The 16311-nt window shown below is 45.5% G+C and overlaps 1 protein-coding gene across 1 annotated transcript; it reads left to right on the top strand.

The window, feature by feature from the left end:
- The first annotated feature begins 748 nt into the window (after positions 1 to 748).
- On the top strand, positions 749 to 14776 carry irs2b (insulin receptor substrate 2b). The gene is made up of 2 exons (XM_034693380.1): positions 749 to 4371; positions 12299 to 14776. Exons 1-2 carry the CDS (start codon positions 1002 to 1004, stop codon positions 12301 to 12303), a joined length of 3375 nt encoding a protein of 1124 aa, XP_034549271.1. The 5' UTR covers positions 749 to 1001; the 3' UTR covers positions 12304 to 14776.
- Positions 14777 to 16311: the final 1535 nt, after the last annotated feature.

Genomic DNA, 16311 nt, shown 5'->3' with positions numbered 1-16311 from the left:
ACTTGTTTATCATGGATACTTTGGTACTTTCACTACAAACCGAAAAGGAAAGCGGGGTTAGAGTATCCATTTGAGACCGTGAATGTATTCCTGTAAGGCGACGCAGAGGGAATATCAAATTCCTGTCACAGAGCTGCAGTCTCGACTAGGTGAAGCTTGTTTACCAGTTGGAGGGGAGGACTCCCTTAACAGACACGCTGAGATATGACCAAAGGTTTACGAAAAACATTGTTTAGAATTAGAAAATGCTTTGTGATGAGACAAATGAGACAACTCAGAGTTTTAAAATCATTCAGCTTTGCTCCTTTATTTATAACCAATAACAACAACACATTCAGGTTACTATTAATTCCAATGTGTTTCATAATCCACACTAACGTCTTAAATGACGCAAATCCAGTCTTTCTGGGTCAGGAACATCTCAATTGGTATATTTAGATAATAAAAAAAATCTTAACGGTAGTCAAATGTTGGATCACAGGACCAGCTCTAAATAAAGCTCCAGTCCTGGCTGACTACGCTCATATGAGACGGAAGAGGGCAGAGTGATAGTAGGAGGGCTTTTTCCTTTTTCCTCTCTCTCTCTCTCTCTCTCTCTCTCTCTCTCTCTCTCTCTCTCTCCCTCCCTCACTCTCTCTCTCTCTCTCTCCCTCTCTCTCTCCTTTGAACCGGGCCATCTCACTCCAGCATTCATTCCGTTTCCACCAATAAGCCCAATGAGCTGAGTGCGCACCGCCCACTGTCGGTGTGTGTAATTTTTTTCCTTCTCCTTTCCTCTCGTGTTTTTTTAAACCAGCTCTGGATGTGTAGATCGTCACATGTTGTTTCTCCCTCCTCAGTGCGGACACTATAGCAGACATGTGTTATTTATTGCTCAGCTTTTGGAGAAGACGGACGAACGCTCAACCGGCTCTTGGAATAAAGGATTAAAATAAAGCGCGTCGTTTTCTTCAGCAACTCGGGGAAAGGAAGCATTGTGTCTGAAAGCGAAGGACACGAGAATGGCGAGTCCGCCAAACACGGGAGACCAGCCGATAATAGCCACTACTAATTCAAACGCTAACAACAATATCAAGAAATGTGGATATCTAAAGAAGCAGAAACACGGACACAAGCGCTTTTTTGTTTTGAAGGAGCAGAGCGAAGGTTTCCCTGCCCGGCTGGAGTACTACGAGAGCGAGAAGAAATGGAAAAACAAATCGGCCGCGAAGAGAGTTGTTCCTCTGGACTGCTGCCTCAATATCAACAAGAGAGCGGACGCGAAACACAAATACCTTATCGCTCTTTACACCAAGGATGAGTATTTTGCCGTAGCGGCTGAAAACGAGCAGGAACAGGAGAGTTGGTACCGGGTGCTCACGGATTTAATGTCAGAGGGGAAAGTATACGACGGCTCAGCGTCCAACTCTGCGTCCTCGCTGGTTGGCTTCGACGAGGCGAGCTATGGTGTAATAACGCCGGTTTCCGCCACCTACAAGGAGGTCTGGCAAGTAAATCTGAAATCTAAAGGCTTGGGGCAAACCAGGAATTTGACAGGGGTGTACAGGCTCTGTCTTTCCAGCCGGACTATCAGCTTTGTAAAGCTAAACACGGAGATTGCCTCTGTCATATTACAGCTGATGAATATCCGGAGGTGCGGCCACTCTGACAGCTTTTTCTTCATCGAGGTTGGTCGATCTGCAGCCACGGGACCAGGGGAGTTATGGATGCAGGCTGATGATTCTGTGGTGGCGCAAAATATCCATGAAACTATTCTGGAGGCGATGAAAGCCATGAAGGAGCTGTCGGAATTCCGTCCGCGCAGCAAAAGCCAGTCATCCGGTACAAACCCTATCTCTGTGCCCACACGGAGACACCTCAACCATCTCCCCCCAAGCCAGACAGGGCTTCCCCGGCGGTCTCGCACTGACAGCATGGCTGCGACCTCTCCTGTGAGCAAATTTTCCTCCTGTCGAATACGCACAGCCAGCGAGGGTGATGGCACCATGATCCGCCCCATGTCAGTGAGTGGCAGCCCCCTGAGCCCCGGGGGCCACAGGACACTCCTGAGCAGGTCTCACACTATAACAGCTCGCCCTTGTCGGACATTTGAATCTTCCTCCCTCCAGCACAGTAAGTCCATGTCTATCTCCCTGTCTCACTCCCCACCAATGGTCACCCCCAGCCCTGTGAATCTGTCCTCGTGCGCAGACAGCAGTGCCCCTCGCCCCTCCAGCTGCAGTGCCTCCTTCTCAGGCTCCCCTAGTGATGCCGGTTTCATATCATGTGAGGAGTACGGCTCCAGCCCTGCTGATGCACGAGACCTGAGACTACCGCTCACCCTGCGGAGCAACACCCCGGAGTCTCTCAAAGCTGATACCCCACCCTCTCGGGATGGCAGTGAGCTTGAAGGCTACATGGTGATGGAGCGGCAGAAGCAGAGTGGCTTCCGTCGGCTACCAGAGCTGGACAAGGCTTACCGGAAACGCACTTATTCCCTCACCACTCCCCGGCAGCAGAGAGGTCCCCCCCAAGTATCCTCAGCCTCCCTGGATGAATACACTCTTATGAGGGCCACCTACAACAGTGGAAGTCATTCTACTCGCAGGTGTCACACTGCGTCCCCCAAAGGGACCTACCCTGAGGACTACAGGGACGTTCAGATCAGTGCTGGCAGTGTCAAAGGAGACAGTGGCTACATGCCTATGATGCCAGGTGTGGCGCCTCAGACACCAGGATCAAGGGATGACCCTTACATGCCCATGAGCCCCATGTGTGTTTCTGCACCAAAGCAGATCATCAACCCCCGGTCACACTCCTCCTCAGTTGGGCTGGCCCCACGCACTGACTCCCCTGGGAGTGTTTCTTTGGAGGACAGCGGTTATATGCGAATGTGGTGTGGAACAAAGATGTCAGTTGAGAGCACTGATGGAAAGCTCACCAATGGAGAGTACCTGAACATGTCTCCAGTTGACTCTCTTGTGTCTCTCACACCCCCAGATTTCATCCTCAGTCCGCCAGGTGGAGACCCCCACCCCCAGCAGCCTCACAGACAGCCTTATTCTTACAGCTCTCTACCACGCTCGCTTAAAAACCAGTTGCAGCGCAACGGTTCCACAGACACAGACCAATATGTGGTGATGAGTTTACAGAGACAACGAATAGAAGAGGAATCCAACTATTGTCCTATTTCTCCAGGAGATTCTGAAGCCAGCAGATCTCCGGTGACACCAGGTACGCCTTCCTCTGCAGCATTTCTGCACAGAGTGACACGGATAGATGGAGGTCAAGTACATCGCAGTAGGGTTGGTCGGCCCACTCGCCTGGCTCTAGAATCTCTAAGGACTCTACCATGTATGAGCGAACACCCCCTTCCCTCAGAGCCACGCAGCCCCGGAGAATACATCAACATAGACTTTGGTAATTCCACCCAAGACAAACTGTCCTCTGCAGTGTCAGAGAAGTGTGAGTCCTCAGTGTGTGTAGAAAGAACATCCTCTCCACTCTCAGACTATGCTAATGTTGATGTCGGCTCCTCAAGTCAGCTTGGCTCTCACCAAACAGGGGGCTCCCCCTCTGCAGGGAGCCTTCATTGCATACCTGAAGTCCTCACTTGCCCTAGTCTGGTGAGCGCCCACCAGAACATGCAGGGGGGAGAGGAGGAGAAAGAGGGGGGAAGCACAGAGGGGGTCTCAGAAGAGAGGGGGATGGTAGAGGAGTATCCTCTCCAACAGCAGGTGAGCCTGGTGTGTCAGCCGGCTCTAGTGAAGGATGACTACACTGAGATGACTTTCAGTCCTCCTGTGCCTCTACCTGCTCTCTGCACCACTGATGCTGCTCCCCTCCCCACCAGCCCCACTACAGGTGTCAAGAGACTCAGCCTGGAGGGCAGCATCGTGGAAGGGGTTCCACCTGAGCCACTGGACTCATTCCTCCTAGGGGGGCCTTCATTATCAGTCACCCTCCTAGACCCGCACAGGGGGGCCAAAGTGATTCGGGCGGACCCTCAAGGGCGGCGGCGGCACAGCTCCGAGACCTTCTCCTCCACCACTACTGTCACCCCTGTCTGCCCATCCTTCGCCCATGACACCAAACGGCACAGCTCGGCCTCTGTGGAGAACGTCTCCCAGACTGTGTGCAGTTCTGAAGGACCCGACGAGGACTACAGCAGCAACAGCCCCATGTGCAGGGAGATGTCAGCTGGGTATCAAAACGGACTTAACTACATTGCCTTAAACTTGATGGAGGGAAACCTTGGAGGGTGCCGGCTAGGGGACTCCGATGGACTCCTGAGGTTCAAGACCGCCTGTGGGTGCAAAGGGGGCATGAATGGTTTCAATACCAGCCCCTATGCCAGCATGGGATTCAAGGAAACTGCTGCTGCTGTCAAAGGTGAGTTGTTTTTAGACACGCACATTAACACACACATGTTAACACTCATTCATGAAGGTTTTCATTCATGAAGGGAGTGGTGCTTGAGTAGGATAAAGATCTGCCTCAGGGCTCACACATTCTCTGCAGAGATAGGCTGCTGGTTGCTAAGCAGCAGGTCTGAACTCGATTTTATTCCAAAGTGGAAAATAATGTTTTTCTCTAAGAGAGGAACAAACAGCTTAGTTTGTGTCTATTAAAGAAGTTCAACCTGTTCAGTGTTTTTATTTTTTATTTTAATTAGAGAACTCTGTTATTTTCTTGTGGTTTCGTTTTAGCCTGGATGTCATTCTGTATTTTGGAGTTTAAATCCCTGCTTTTCTAATACGAGTTAAAGTCACTGACCAGGTTTTTTATTCCATTTAAATGCAGCAAAAGGTATCTATCAGTTGTATCACATTACATGAACAGTGGTGATTTGGTGTCAGAACAGCAGTTTTTAGTCAGTAAATGCAGGCTGCAGGAGCAGAGGGAAGTGTAGTTGTTATGAAAGTTGCTGCTGGGGGTAGGCTGTGATGTTTAGATAGGATTAGTCACCTACTCGTCACACCCATGACACATGGACAAATCTCAAGGCTGTTGATGCTGAGGAGGGCTGTTTGCTGGCTCTTTTGATGTGCTTCAAACAGCATAGAGATATCAGACGAGGAGCTTCGGAAGCAAGTGTGTCTCTTTCTAAATAAAAGCCTCAGATAAAAACTAAAAGCTGAACCACTAGAGTGTCCAAGAAACAATACAGTGTTCTGCTTTTTGGATCATAGTATTGGAAATAGGAAGAGTTGTAGGAATTAAAATGCTCCTGATTTGAAGAGATTTTATGTTGCATTTCATTTTGACGGTTTTATTTTGAAACTTCATCTGGACTTGTTCTTTTTCCATTCAGGCTGGCTTGATGCTGGGGCTGTGTTTGTGTGAATGGTCTCCTCTGGTCTTCCCTTAGTGACGCAGTTTTATACACGTCAGTATTTAAAAAGATAGTCTACTTTGATGCAGTGACGCATACAGCACAACACGTGATGTAGCATTTGTAACGCAGAGTAATGCTGCTTTTATACGACTGGTATGTGTGAAAAAAGCCGTGAAATTCTTCTGAATGAGCGTCTTTGTCAGAAATATAACTTCTCATCTCATTTTGTTCTCTGTTGCATCACTGGCTTTTCATGCCATCTCATAATAGCAGAGATGATTTGCAGTTGCTGTTTGCAAAGTAAATAGTGCAGGGATCAGAGTGAGTCAGGAGTATTAGTGTCTCTGATTGTGAAATACAAGAGTGTAATTGTTGTTTGTGGTTTCACAACCGAGTTTGTCTTCTTAGTCTCTGTCTCTGCTGGATCTCACGCAGCGAGCGTAGCCAGTGTGGGGCTTGGTGCAAGTCATCGAGTTCCCCAGAAAAACAAGTGAGTCAGTTGTTTATCAATTGTCAGGTACTGGGTTTCAGGACTGGAATGTGGGTAGTGTGCAAAGGTTGCTGGGAGAGGTGAATGCTCACTTGTTTTTCTAACCTGCTGTGATGGACTCAGAGGGGGATGAAAGGATCTTTTTTTTTTTATTAACTGAGAGCAACTTCACAAACACAACAAAGAGACTGTTTTATAAATGAGCGAGTGCTCACTTATCTTCTGTGCGACACTTTTAACAAGTGTGTGGACCCTCACACCTTTTGTGAGCACAACAATTATTGTCCCATCTCTCTGCTGTGTCCTTGTGCTATTGTATTTTCAGAGTACAGGGCTCAATTATTGAATTTTGTACCTCTGTTGAGCTTACAAGAGCAGGAGGGAGAAGGAGGAAGACAGGTGGGGGAACAATGCAAGAAGGATGGATGACTTGCTTTGTTTTTCACTAACAGCAAAACAGACAATTGAGCTGTGTGCTGAAGGGAGGGAGAGGGTGATTGAGGGGGAGTGAAGGAAGAAAAGAAAGACGGAAAGGAATGAGATCAGTGTCGTTCCGGTAAGAGTTTGTCTTTGCTACTGTCTCTTGGTTATGTAAGCCCCTCCTAACAAACAAACAAATGTCCTTGCACATAATAGTGAATGACTCAGCTCTGGTGAGGGATGTGGCCAGCAGTGTGGCGAGTCATGGATATTGTCATTAAACTACAAAACCCACGTCTGCTGCATGTGTGTGTGTAAAGGAGAGAAAAAAGAGGGAATGACTGTTTACTACGAGACGACAGGCTCGACCGCATTCTCTTATTATCACAGAGTGAGCAAGCAGTTTGCATTCCCTGCTGAACAACAATTTGAACAGGTGGATTAGGACATCACCGGTCCTCATTTGGCATATGAAGCTCATGCAGCGTTAGAGAGGGAGGCTTTGCTCCTCAGCTCCACTAACATGCAAATGTGTAAGCGTATCCTGGCTGTCTGTGTGTATAGAGGTTTTCGCGTGGCTCGCTGAGGAGAGGTTGAGTCCGTTAGTTGATAGGTTGCAGTGTTGTTGTTTGGGTTTTGGGCTCTGACGTGCAGAGTGAGGGGAGGTGATGGGGGAGTTGAAGGGGGTTGTTTGGCTTTCAGTGCACACCTTCTGGCTCTGTGGACAATGTCAGTTTCTTGACCTTTGAACCTGCTCTATGTGTGTGAGAGGGGGGGAGATGTTCCTGTAGGGGCTTTTCCAGAAATCTGCACTCGCCTGTCTCTATGAAGGAAACAACACAGGGACACCTTCTGACTATTATATCAAATTTTTACTCATTATTTTGATTGTACCAATGTTATATCTCCGTTTTTTGAGAACATATCCCTCGTTTTTTCTTTTCTGTTAAAATCAGTCTCCACTCACTCTCCCTTGTAGACCCAGACTACTCTCCCCAAAACACACATACACTTCCTTCTATCTGTGTGTCTTCCCCTCCGGTGTTGCGTACATATACACAACCATTAGCAGATGGTGGAGTGGTGGTTGGGTGGGGGTGGGGTTCAGGGTTTTTTTTTTTTTTGCACCTGCCCCGCCAAGCAATGCTCACTGGTTATCTGGCCCGTCAGAGGAGAGTGACAATACGCTAATGACTGGCCACCATCTGCCACAACAACAACAGGGAGGAGAAGGTGGGGGTGTGGCCAGGCCTGCTTCAAGGAGCTCCACACTAACCCGGAATCCCCCCCCCCCCCCTATTATCCTCTTCATCCTCCCTGCATGTTTCCCCTCTTCCTCTCTTTGGGCATTGCTTTTTTATATTTTAGTAATCATGTGATTCTACCTCCCCTTTACACACACGCCACACACACCTTTCCACACGAGTACATTTGAGTCTTGTTTTTTTTCCCTGTTGTTCTCTGACCTCAGTGGACTCTCTTTGATTGGCTTTTCACACTAGAGGCCAATAGAGGATTGTCTAACGATGCATTAAACAATTACCCAATCATATCTGATTAGAGCCTCTTACATGACTTCTGAATATGATAGTTCATCTCATGCTGCTGAAGCTAATCTCTTCTATGATGATTCAGCAAAAAACTAAACTTTCCTGATTCCACCTTCACAAATCTTACCCTTCAGTTATTGATGTGAGTTTATATCATTGGGTGTTGAACAGTGGATTGTTTTTATAAGAAAGGACACTAAAAAGGTTATTTTTAATTATTTGAAATTGGTATTTTTTATTTTTTTGTGGCAAAACTGTTCGATAAGTAACCTTGAACATAATAATAAAAATGAAAATTATAGTGATTCTCACTGGGGGTGTGTGCGTTTAGTGGACTAATTGATCAAATCTCCCTCACTAGTTGGCACCAGAATCACTAGCTGGTTAAGTATTTGTTTAATTGTAGGCCTAAAATGCTGGTCATATGTTGTGTACAAAGGCGTTTTTTAACTGCAGGAAACTTAACCCCGGAACTAGGAACTTTACCCCTGAACTACGTGTGTTTAGACCAGAGGAACCAGAGTCTAAATTTATTTCAGGGGTAGATAACCTACCCCCGGTCACACTCAACCCCTGCCCCTGCTTGGGTGGGTACTTTTCAAAGGTCCTGGGACTTTCAGTTGAACGTTACAGTGTTTGTGGAGTTTACACAGCTGTTGAAACACAGAGGGAGTTCCTGGGAATGCACACTAGTTTAGTTTTCTATTAAGATTTCAAAATATTATTTGATATCATTTTTTTATCTTCAGACGTCACTGGCCTGATTTGCACAATCTACCTGGGACTTCAGCCCACGGTCGAAATGCAAACAACAATGGGAGCACAGGAACCTTTTAGTACTGGGGAAAGTAGTTCTGGGGACTAAAAGACCCTGGAACTCTTGCACCATAAGCTGTAGCCCAGCCTCCAGCTAGTAGTTTGGGCTGTAGCTCCAGTTAATGGCTACTGTCATAAAACTACAATGCTCTTCTGCCTGGATGTAATCAAGCATAACAGGAGATTTTTATATGTTGATCTACACAATGCAGATTAAATTGTGTGTGTGCTTGGACTGGTTGAACTAGCATATAACAGCTTAACTGATACAATGCGTAACCTGCATGGTAGACCTAAAGGCTGGTGGTGCTAGCTTTAGCCTAATTCATACTTTGAAGAACTAGAAAATGAGTTGCTTCAAAACTTTCCCAACTGTAATACAAACATGAAAGTGTTCTTTAACAGATTGGAAGTCTGACAACTGAGAATCAATAGCTGGATACCACATAATAACCTTTTTCTCCACAACAATGCCCCTACTTTATTTTCTGATTAGACTTTGGGAACATACAGTCTTTGTCCTCCTCACCTGTGCCCCCCCCCCCCCCCCCCCCCCCCCCCCTCCCCCTCTCCCCTTCAGACACACATACTGTACACAGTGCTGCTGGCTGTCTGATACATAACTCTTTGACTAAAGTAGGACGGGATGTTCCAGCGCTAGATAAAAACAAACTCAACCTACCGTATTCTCAATTTAGCTTGGAGGTAAGAAGGATTACATTCACTTCAGGATTAGACATTGTCGAGTAGCTTGTTTTGTCTAGAGGTAGAAGGAGAGAGAGGTCCTGACTGTACTTACACACAACCCACCTACACTTGGTTACATCTGGAAGGCTCAGTCTACTGGCTTCTTTCTGGGTTTTCATTTTTAAAACAGTCCAGCTGATTATGAGCTACAGACCCTGTTACTTCACTGATGCTTTGTCATAGAGCTGTAAGTAAGGCAGTGCTGTCGTGTGATGGCTATTGTTTGTGATACACTCTTACCCTGTGGAGATTGTGTATGGTAGTGTGAAAAAAACGTACGTCTGTTGTTGCAATGCTTTCATATTTGAATAAAAAACGTTGTTAGGCAAATATGTTTGTTGTAAGATTAACATTTTAGGTAGAATGAAAAGGTTCAGTGAAGCTGTTGCCTGTGAGAATTTGCTATCAAATATTTGGCTTTGCACTCATGGTCATATTAAAAAGCATTTTGATATTTTATAGTCATAATTGAGATTCGGCCCTTGAAGCTTGAAGCATCTACTTGGGGTGACAGGCCACACAATCATCCCCAAAAAGTTTTTACAATGAGATTATATTCAAGTAAAGGATTAGATGAGTTATCTAGCATACATGTGATAATGAGTCAGGAGGAAAACAGAGCTAACAGCGCGTGTTGTTTTTGTTTTTTCGCTGGTCTGGCGGAGGTGTGTGAGGTCAGAGGTGAGGAGTCAGTCGGTGTTTGTTTGGCGGAGCGCTGCTGTAGATCAGGGAGGAGCCGGCCGGGCAGGAATGTAAACAGAGCAGATCTGAGCCTGCTGATCTCTCCCTGTCTACACGAGGAAACTCCTAACATCGCTTTTGGCTGTTTGTTTGTGAAAGCTTATTGACGGTTGATGATCCTCTTCCTTTTTCTGACTGTTTTGTAACACAGTCGGAGCAGTTTCTTGCTAGATGGTCATTCTCTGCAGTGATACGGAGCTACTGCAGCAGGCGATGACAGACACACATGGGGACATGTTTACTTTGCTTCTAGAGCACTAGAGACCAGGCTGCTAATACATGCTTGTATGAGTGTGTGCGTGCGTGCGTGTCCCAGCTCTGAATGGAGCGCGACTATATTTAGCCTGTGAGAACTAAATAAATAATGAACAGAGCATATGTGTGTGTGTGGGACAGGGGGCACAGACATAGGAGGGTAGGGGGATGTGTGTTCGTGTGTGCATGTATGTGTGTGCGTGTGTGCCAAAAAGAGGAGGGGTACGAGTCATTGGGTTCATTCCCCCCGCTGGACCTCTGTCCCCTTCTCTCAATAACCCCCCAGTCCCTCCCCAAATCTCTCCCTGCCCACCCACACTTCTTTCTGTTTGAAAATCTGTGTGTGTGTGGCCAGTCCTCAAATGCCACACCGTCCTATCCCACCATTATTCATACAATATCAGGAATGTGTAATGTTTATGTTCATGGCTCCACACCTGGCTGCTAATCTGAGCTGTTTGTGATTCAACTCCTCTTCCCGGCAGACCTCAGTCATTTTCACCCAAGTGTCTGCCTCTACAGGCTGCCGACTGGCCCAGCCCCTGCTTCACGCACGCACACACACACGCACGCACGCACCCACGCACACACACACACACACACACACACACACACACACACACACACACACACACACACACACACACACACACACGCACGCACACACACACACAGAGATTGTTATGGACCATCGGTCCCATGACCTCACTGCATTCCCGTTCCTCTCTGTCAGGTTGATTCTGTTACTGTGGTTTTTCCACCACTTCTCACCCCACTGTTTCTATTTCCTTCTCTTTCGTTCTGACACCCATGTCAATAAAAAGAGTGAGAGCCCTGCCAGCACAGGTGGCCTCGGGGGGGGAAATCAATCATTTCATTTGTCAAATTAACTCTCTCTGGTTCAGATTTTTGCATCTCAGACATCCCTGAGCATCTGTGAGCATGCATCAGTCCGCTGCATGCACAGTTTCTCCTCTTTGATGCTTTTTCATTCATGATTGTTGTCTATAAAGTTGACATCAGCTTCTGATTTTTCCTTGTAGTGAATGCATAGGCTAAAGACAGAACAGACGTGTGTGTGTGTGTGTGTTTATGGTGGTTGAGGAGCTGGGAGGGGGTGAAGTCTCTGAATGAACGGATTGTTTTAGAGAATGACGATCACATCCAGCTTTGTGAAAACAGCTCTTGTTCCTGGCTCAGGAAGAGGGAGAGGAGACAGCGCAAGGGGGAAGAAATGCAGCCGCAGAGAAGGCTTATATGTGTGTGCGTGTGTTTTTGTGTTAGTGTGTCTGTGTGTGACAGCCAAGACTTCCGCTCCCATTCGATAGCTCTGCATGCAAATGAAACCTCACAAACAAGTACACAGGGGCAAGGGTCAGTGCTGCTTTCCACTGGGAGAAAAGCAACACTCAAGGTTTATAGTATGTGAAAGTACACAGCTGTGTTGTGTGTGGGAGTGAACATAGTGGGGTTTTTTTTAAACTTCAAAAGGTGTGCAATCAAAAAATACCTGGGCGTATGTGCGTGTGTGTGTCTGTGTGTGTGTGTGTGTGTGTGTGTGAGTTTGTTGGTGTGGGAGTTTTGTTGCCATATCTTTTTTTTCCGTCATTGGAGACTGTCCCTGTGTCAGCTGCACGGTGCTAAATGCCACTCTGTTTTTCCCCTGCCGTGAAAGCACCTGCCACTTCAGTGTCTACCAGCTGAGGAATACAAACACACACACATAACACATACACACACAAGGCCGCTTGAAGAGCACTTATTCCTTACTTGATAACACAGTAGTGATATCCGTTTGACCTCCTCTTCTCCTCTTTTCCTCCTCAATAAATCACATTAACTCTAAAAAGACACTAGTAATTCGCTTCAGAAGCTAATTGAGCTCAATTAGCATGATTCAGCTTTATATCTGTGAAGCACACGAAGACAAACTCACTAATGTTTTTCTTCTGTCTTTTTCAGAATGAAGGCTTGCCCCGCCCCCTCCTCTCCTCTGCTCCCTCCCTTTTCCCTTGAACGTTGGATTTCGCTGAAGCCAAGTGACGGGGTCGCCACAGTGACAGCTGGACCATGCACTGCAGTCAATGTCCTTTGACCTCTTCGCCGCCTTCGAGGGTCACGGGAATGGCCATCACCATGGCAACACGGACACTTGACCCTTGCCCCAAATCTTCCCTCCACTTTTTCTCGGCACCAAAACATTGGGGCGCCATCGCTGCTGCTGTATTAGACGACTTACCAGATGACAAGGACTTAAACAGACTTTAACTCTAGTTATAGATAGGTAACTATTTATCTCTTTGCATAGGCCTGCAAAATTAATTCTGCAGTATATCGTTATGCTAATTATTTTTATTGTTCTTATGCCATTCATACACTTTCAGATGGTTTTCTTTTAGCTTCTGACTCTCTCACCTGAAAACCTGTGAACCAAACCTGGAGAGCATTGTGCGCACACACATACACGCAAAAAACAACCTGTCATGCATACAGATTACATATATTTATTTATTTATCATGTATGCTTGCATTCAATGAAGTGTGTGTGTGTGTGTGACTTTGTATAAAGATTGTACTGCAAAAAAAAGAGGTGGCATTTATGAGCATATTTAAAAATCAAAGTTAACATTTGCTTAAAGAGAAACCCTACCTCAGCAAAAAACCAGGTTGGTACCAATTCACACAGTAGAAATATATGAAAAATATTTATTTTCAGAGGTGAATGTTTTTTAAAGATCACCAATCCAAAGCCTTACTCTGTCTGTCAGTTCCTGTCTGATGGACTTTTTTTAAGTTTGGACCTATAAACACGCAGTATATCAAAGATTACGTGATCATTTTACCGACTGAATGTTCAGCAGAGCCAAGTGAAAGACACAGCCTCTCTAAGATCACCCCCCCCAGCCACATTACGAGACAATGTAATAAGATTCAGAGTAATATATTTATTAATATGCCAGAGAAGGAGGATTCACAAACACTAAAGGAATACTTGACATCACCTTGCATCACACATGCATGCAGGTGTAACATCCCAACGCAACAGTATGAACCAGATCTGTGGCCTGTCTGAGCCCAAGCCTCAGCACCTCTACACACTTCACTTACTCAGCCACTGTTCTCCTGTGATATCCTGCACACAAACACACGCGCACACACACACATCCTGCAGGATGTTATGACCTGTCACAATAAAGGATGGGAACCTGAATGTTATTTATATCTCGACAGCTCAGAATCTTACATTCTCTCACCTGATGCCTCATTGCAGAGCTCAGTCACACCACGTGTTTCTGGCTGGCAGGTGCAAGCAAGCAAGCGCCGAGCAATGTGGCGAATGCACGACCCAGTACGAGCCGCTGTTCAGTGAGCCGCTCGAACGCTCCAACCCACGGCCCCTCCGCTGATAGTGAGCCAGGCGGGGGTGTGCTGGAGCTAAATGCATGGTCTTGCACTTACAAACTTTTTTAGATTGTAACACAAGACACGTTGAATGTAGTACACGCTGTGTTCTGAGCTGGGGAACACATGAACCCAACGAAGACCATGACAGACTGCAAAAACAACAATGAAGCATGCAGAGGTACTGCAAGGAAACTATGACACAGACACATGTGGAATAAAGGAAACAAAGCAGGGGAAGTATCTCTTTATTTATCTGAATTCACTGGTACTTAACCTTTGCCTATATACTGTATATAGAATGATGTTGCAGAGAATGACATTAAAGCAGATGCTGAGAAACTTTGAGAGATGTTAAGTTAAATAACTTATGTTGTTTGTGCTGTACATAGTATGTGTTTGAGTGACATTTCTGATACAACAAAAGCACTAATTAAGTTATATGCTAACCGGTATGGTTTGGCTTTGATTTTCTTTCTTTTTTTTAACTGTCATGGGATAGTCTTGTGAAATGGATGCCACTATGAGGACATTTTCTAATGCTGTAATTCTGACAAAAAGATTTTCAAGATTTAAAGAGAAATCATTAATACTTGACACAATTAATTCTTAGGTACAACACAAATGGCATATATGCAATATTTACACTTTTGAAAATTAGTTTACAAAGACGTACCAAATGTATAAATACTGTTAATAATGTTTGTTAACCTTATGAATCAGATTTTTGCTGTTTGTAAGTTTTTTTCCTCCAAATTTGAAATGAAAACTTTTTTCTGTGTGTTTTTTGCTAATCAAGCCTCTTGATGTTTTGAGCAGTGTTTTTTGCATTTGGATAATGTTTCAAGTTTTTATTCAGCATCTAAAGGTTACGATATGGGCCCTGGCTTCTTCTTGCTGTGTCTTTTCATTGTACATATTTCATATCTTGCATATTGTGATGCTACTAAGAGACGATAATTTAAACTTAGTTCATTGCTTTAGATTGTATTGATTCTTTATAGACACATGCAATAAATAATGATGTTATTTAAGAAAGCCGTTTGCCTTTGTGTCTGTTCTTCTTGCCTTTTCTCCACACACGTCACATCACAAACAAGCACAAGCTTTTCATCCTCCATTTGAATGGACGCTCCCCAGAGCAGATGTTTCAATTCAGCCTCATGCTCCTTTCATTAAGAAAACACTCATTTTAAAAAAAAAAAGAGAGGCCATATCTTGATTCTCTTTCATTTCCCATGTCTTGTCTTGTTTTCTCAGAGTGTTTGTTCTGTATTGAGAAAGAGCGCATCAGGAATTGGGTGTAGGCCTAACCTAGCGTTGCCTCCAGCATTAGCATTGTTATTGTTTGTCTGCGCTCGGCTCCTGGTCCCCACCCCCAGCAATAGTAATTAGACCGGCGTGTTGAAACAGCCTCTGCTACTGGGAGGGAATAAATAACACTGTTATAGGATTATGATTTTGCACCCTTAGCCATATGTTACCGGATTATTCATTCTTACAGCCTTGCTAATTAAAATGCTAATTAATGCTGAGAAATAGGTTTAATTGTCTTTTATTGCGAGTGGTTTGTGTGTAGATGGGAGGGGAGGGGAGGGGGGGGGATTTGCACATGCAGGGTTAGGACATGTTTATACTCCCATCCTGAGTATGTGAGCTGTAAAGGGGTGGAGGAGAACAGCTGGAAAAGAAAGGGGCGGGTCATAGGGAAGTATGCGAGTGACCGACAGACGGAATGATAGCCTAGAGGTAGATCTCTCCCATTAGGCGGATTTATCCCAAGAAGAAAGAAGGCTAATGAGAGAGCAAGATCCTCGAGAGCTAAGTGTGACGTATTCTCCGAACACCAAATCTCATCTATTACTGTTCTCTTCATTGTTCCTGTCATCCCTCTTGCCTGACCTGGCTCTAAATTTTAATTAAAGACTCTAATTCATCTCATTAAACCGTAAGGGATAGAGAGTAAGCTCCAGGCCATGTTGTGTCTGTCTATCTCCTTGTTTCTTTAGTATGCGCCATCAAAAGACTGCGGAAAAGGAGAGGAAATAGAATCAGGAAATTGAATATGATAACCTTAGAGTACAGTCCACATGCAAGTTGCATTCAAGATGCAACCATGCAAATCCCTCTAACTGTGAGATAATGCAAAGTCAATGAATTGGCCTGCCAGTGAGTGGTGTCTGCACGTCAGCTGGTGAGTGTGAGCACATGATAAAGTGTGTGTGTGTGTGTGTGTGTGTGTGTGTGTGTGTGTGTGTGTGTGTGTGTGTGTGTGTGTGTGTGTGTGTGTGTGTGTGTGTGTGTTTTTTTTAAGGGGGGTTGGTTGGGTAACAGTAGATGGGTCCATACGAGCTGCGTAAAGTAGCAGGTTGCCCCAGGGAGTCATCAGCCGTATGGACAGAGACCTGCAGCAGCTTCACAGGAAATGGCATGCTTCCGGAAAGCTGTCTGGGACACCGCCACTACATTAGTGGCGGTGTGTGTGTGTGTGTGTGTGTGTGTGTGTGTGTGTATGCATGCATGCTTTTAAAATCTAGTACACTTTGGCCATTTGCGGATCCCTCCCACCGCCC

This window comes from Notolabrus celidotus, chromosome 10, assembly GCF_009762535.1.
Source record: "Notolabrus celidotus isolate fNotCel1 chromosome 10, fNotCel1.pri, whole genome shotgun sequence".
Lineage (NCBI taxonomy): Eukaryota > Metazoa > Chordata > Actinopteri > Labriformes > Labridae > Notolabrus > Notolabrus celidotus.
The sequence above is the reverse complement of the archived record's forward strand: the minus strand, read 5'-3'. Positions and strand labels throughout refer to the sequence as shown.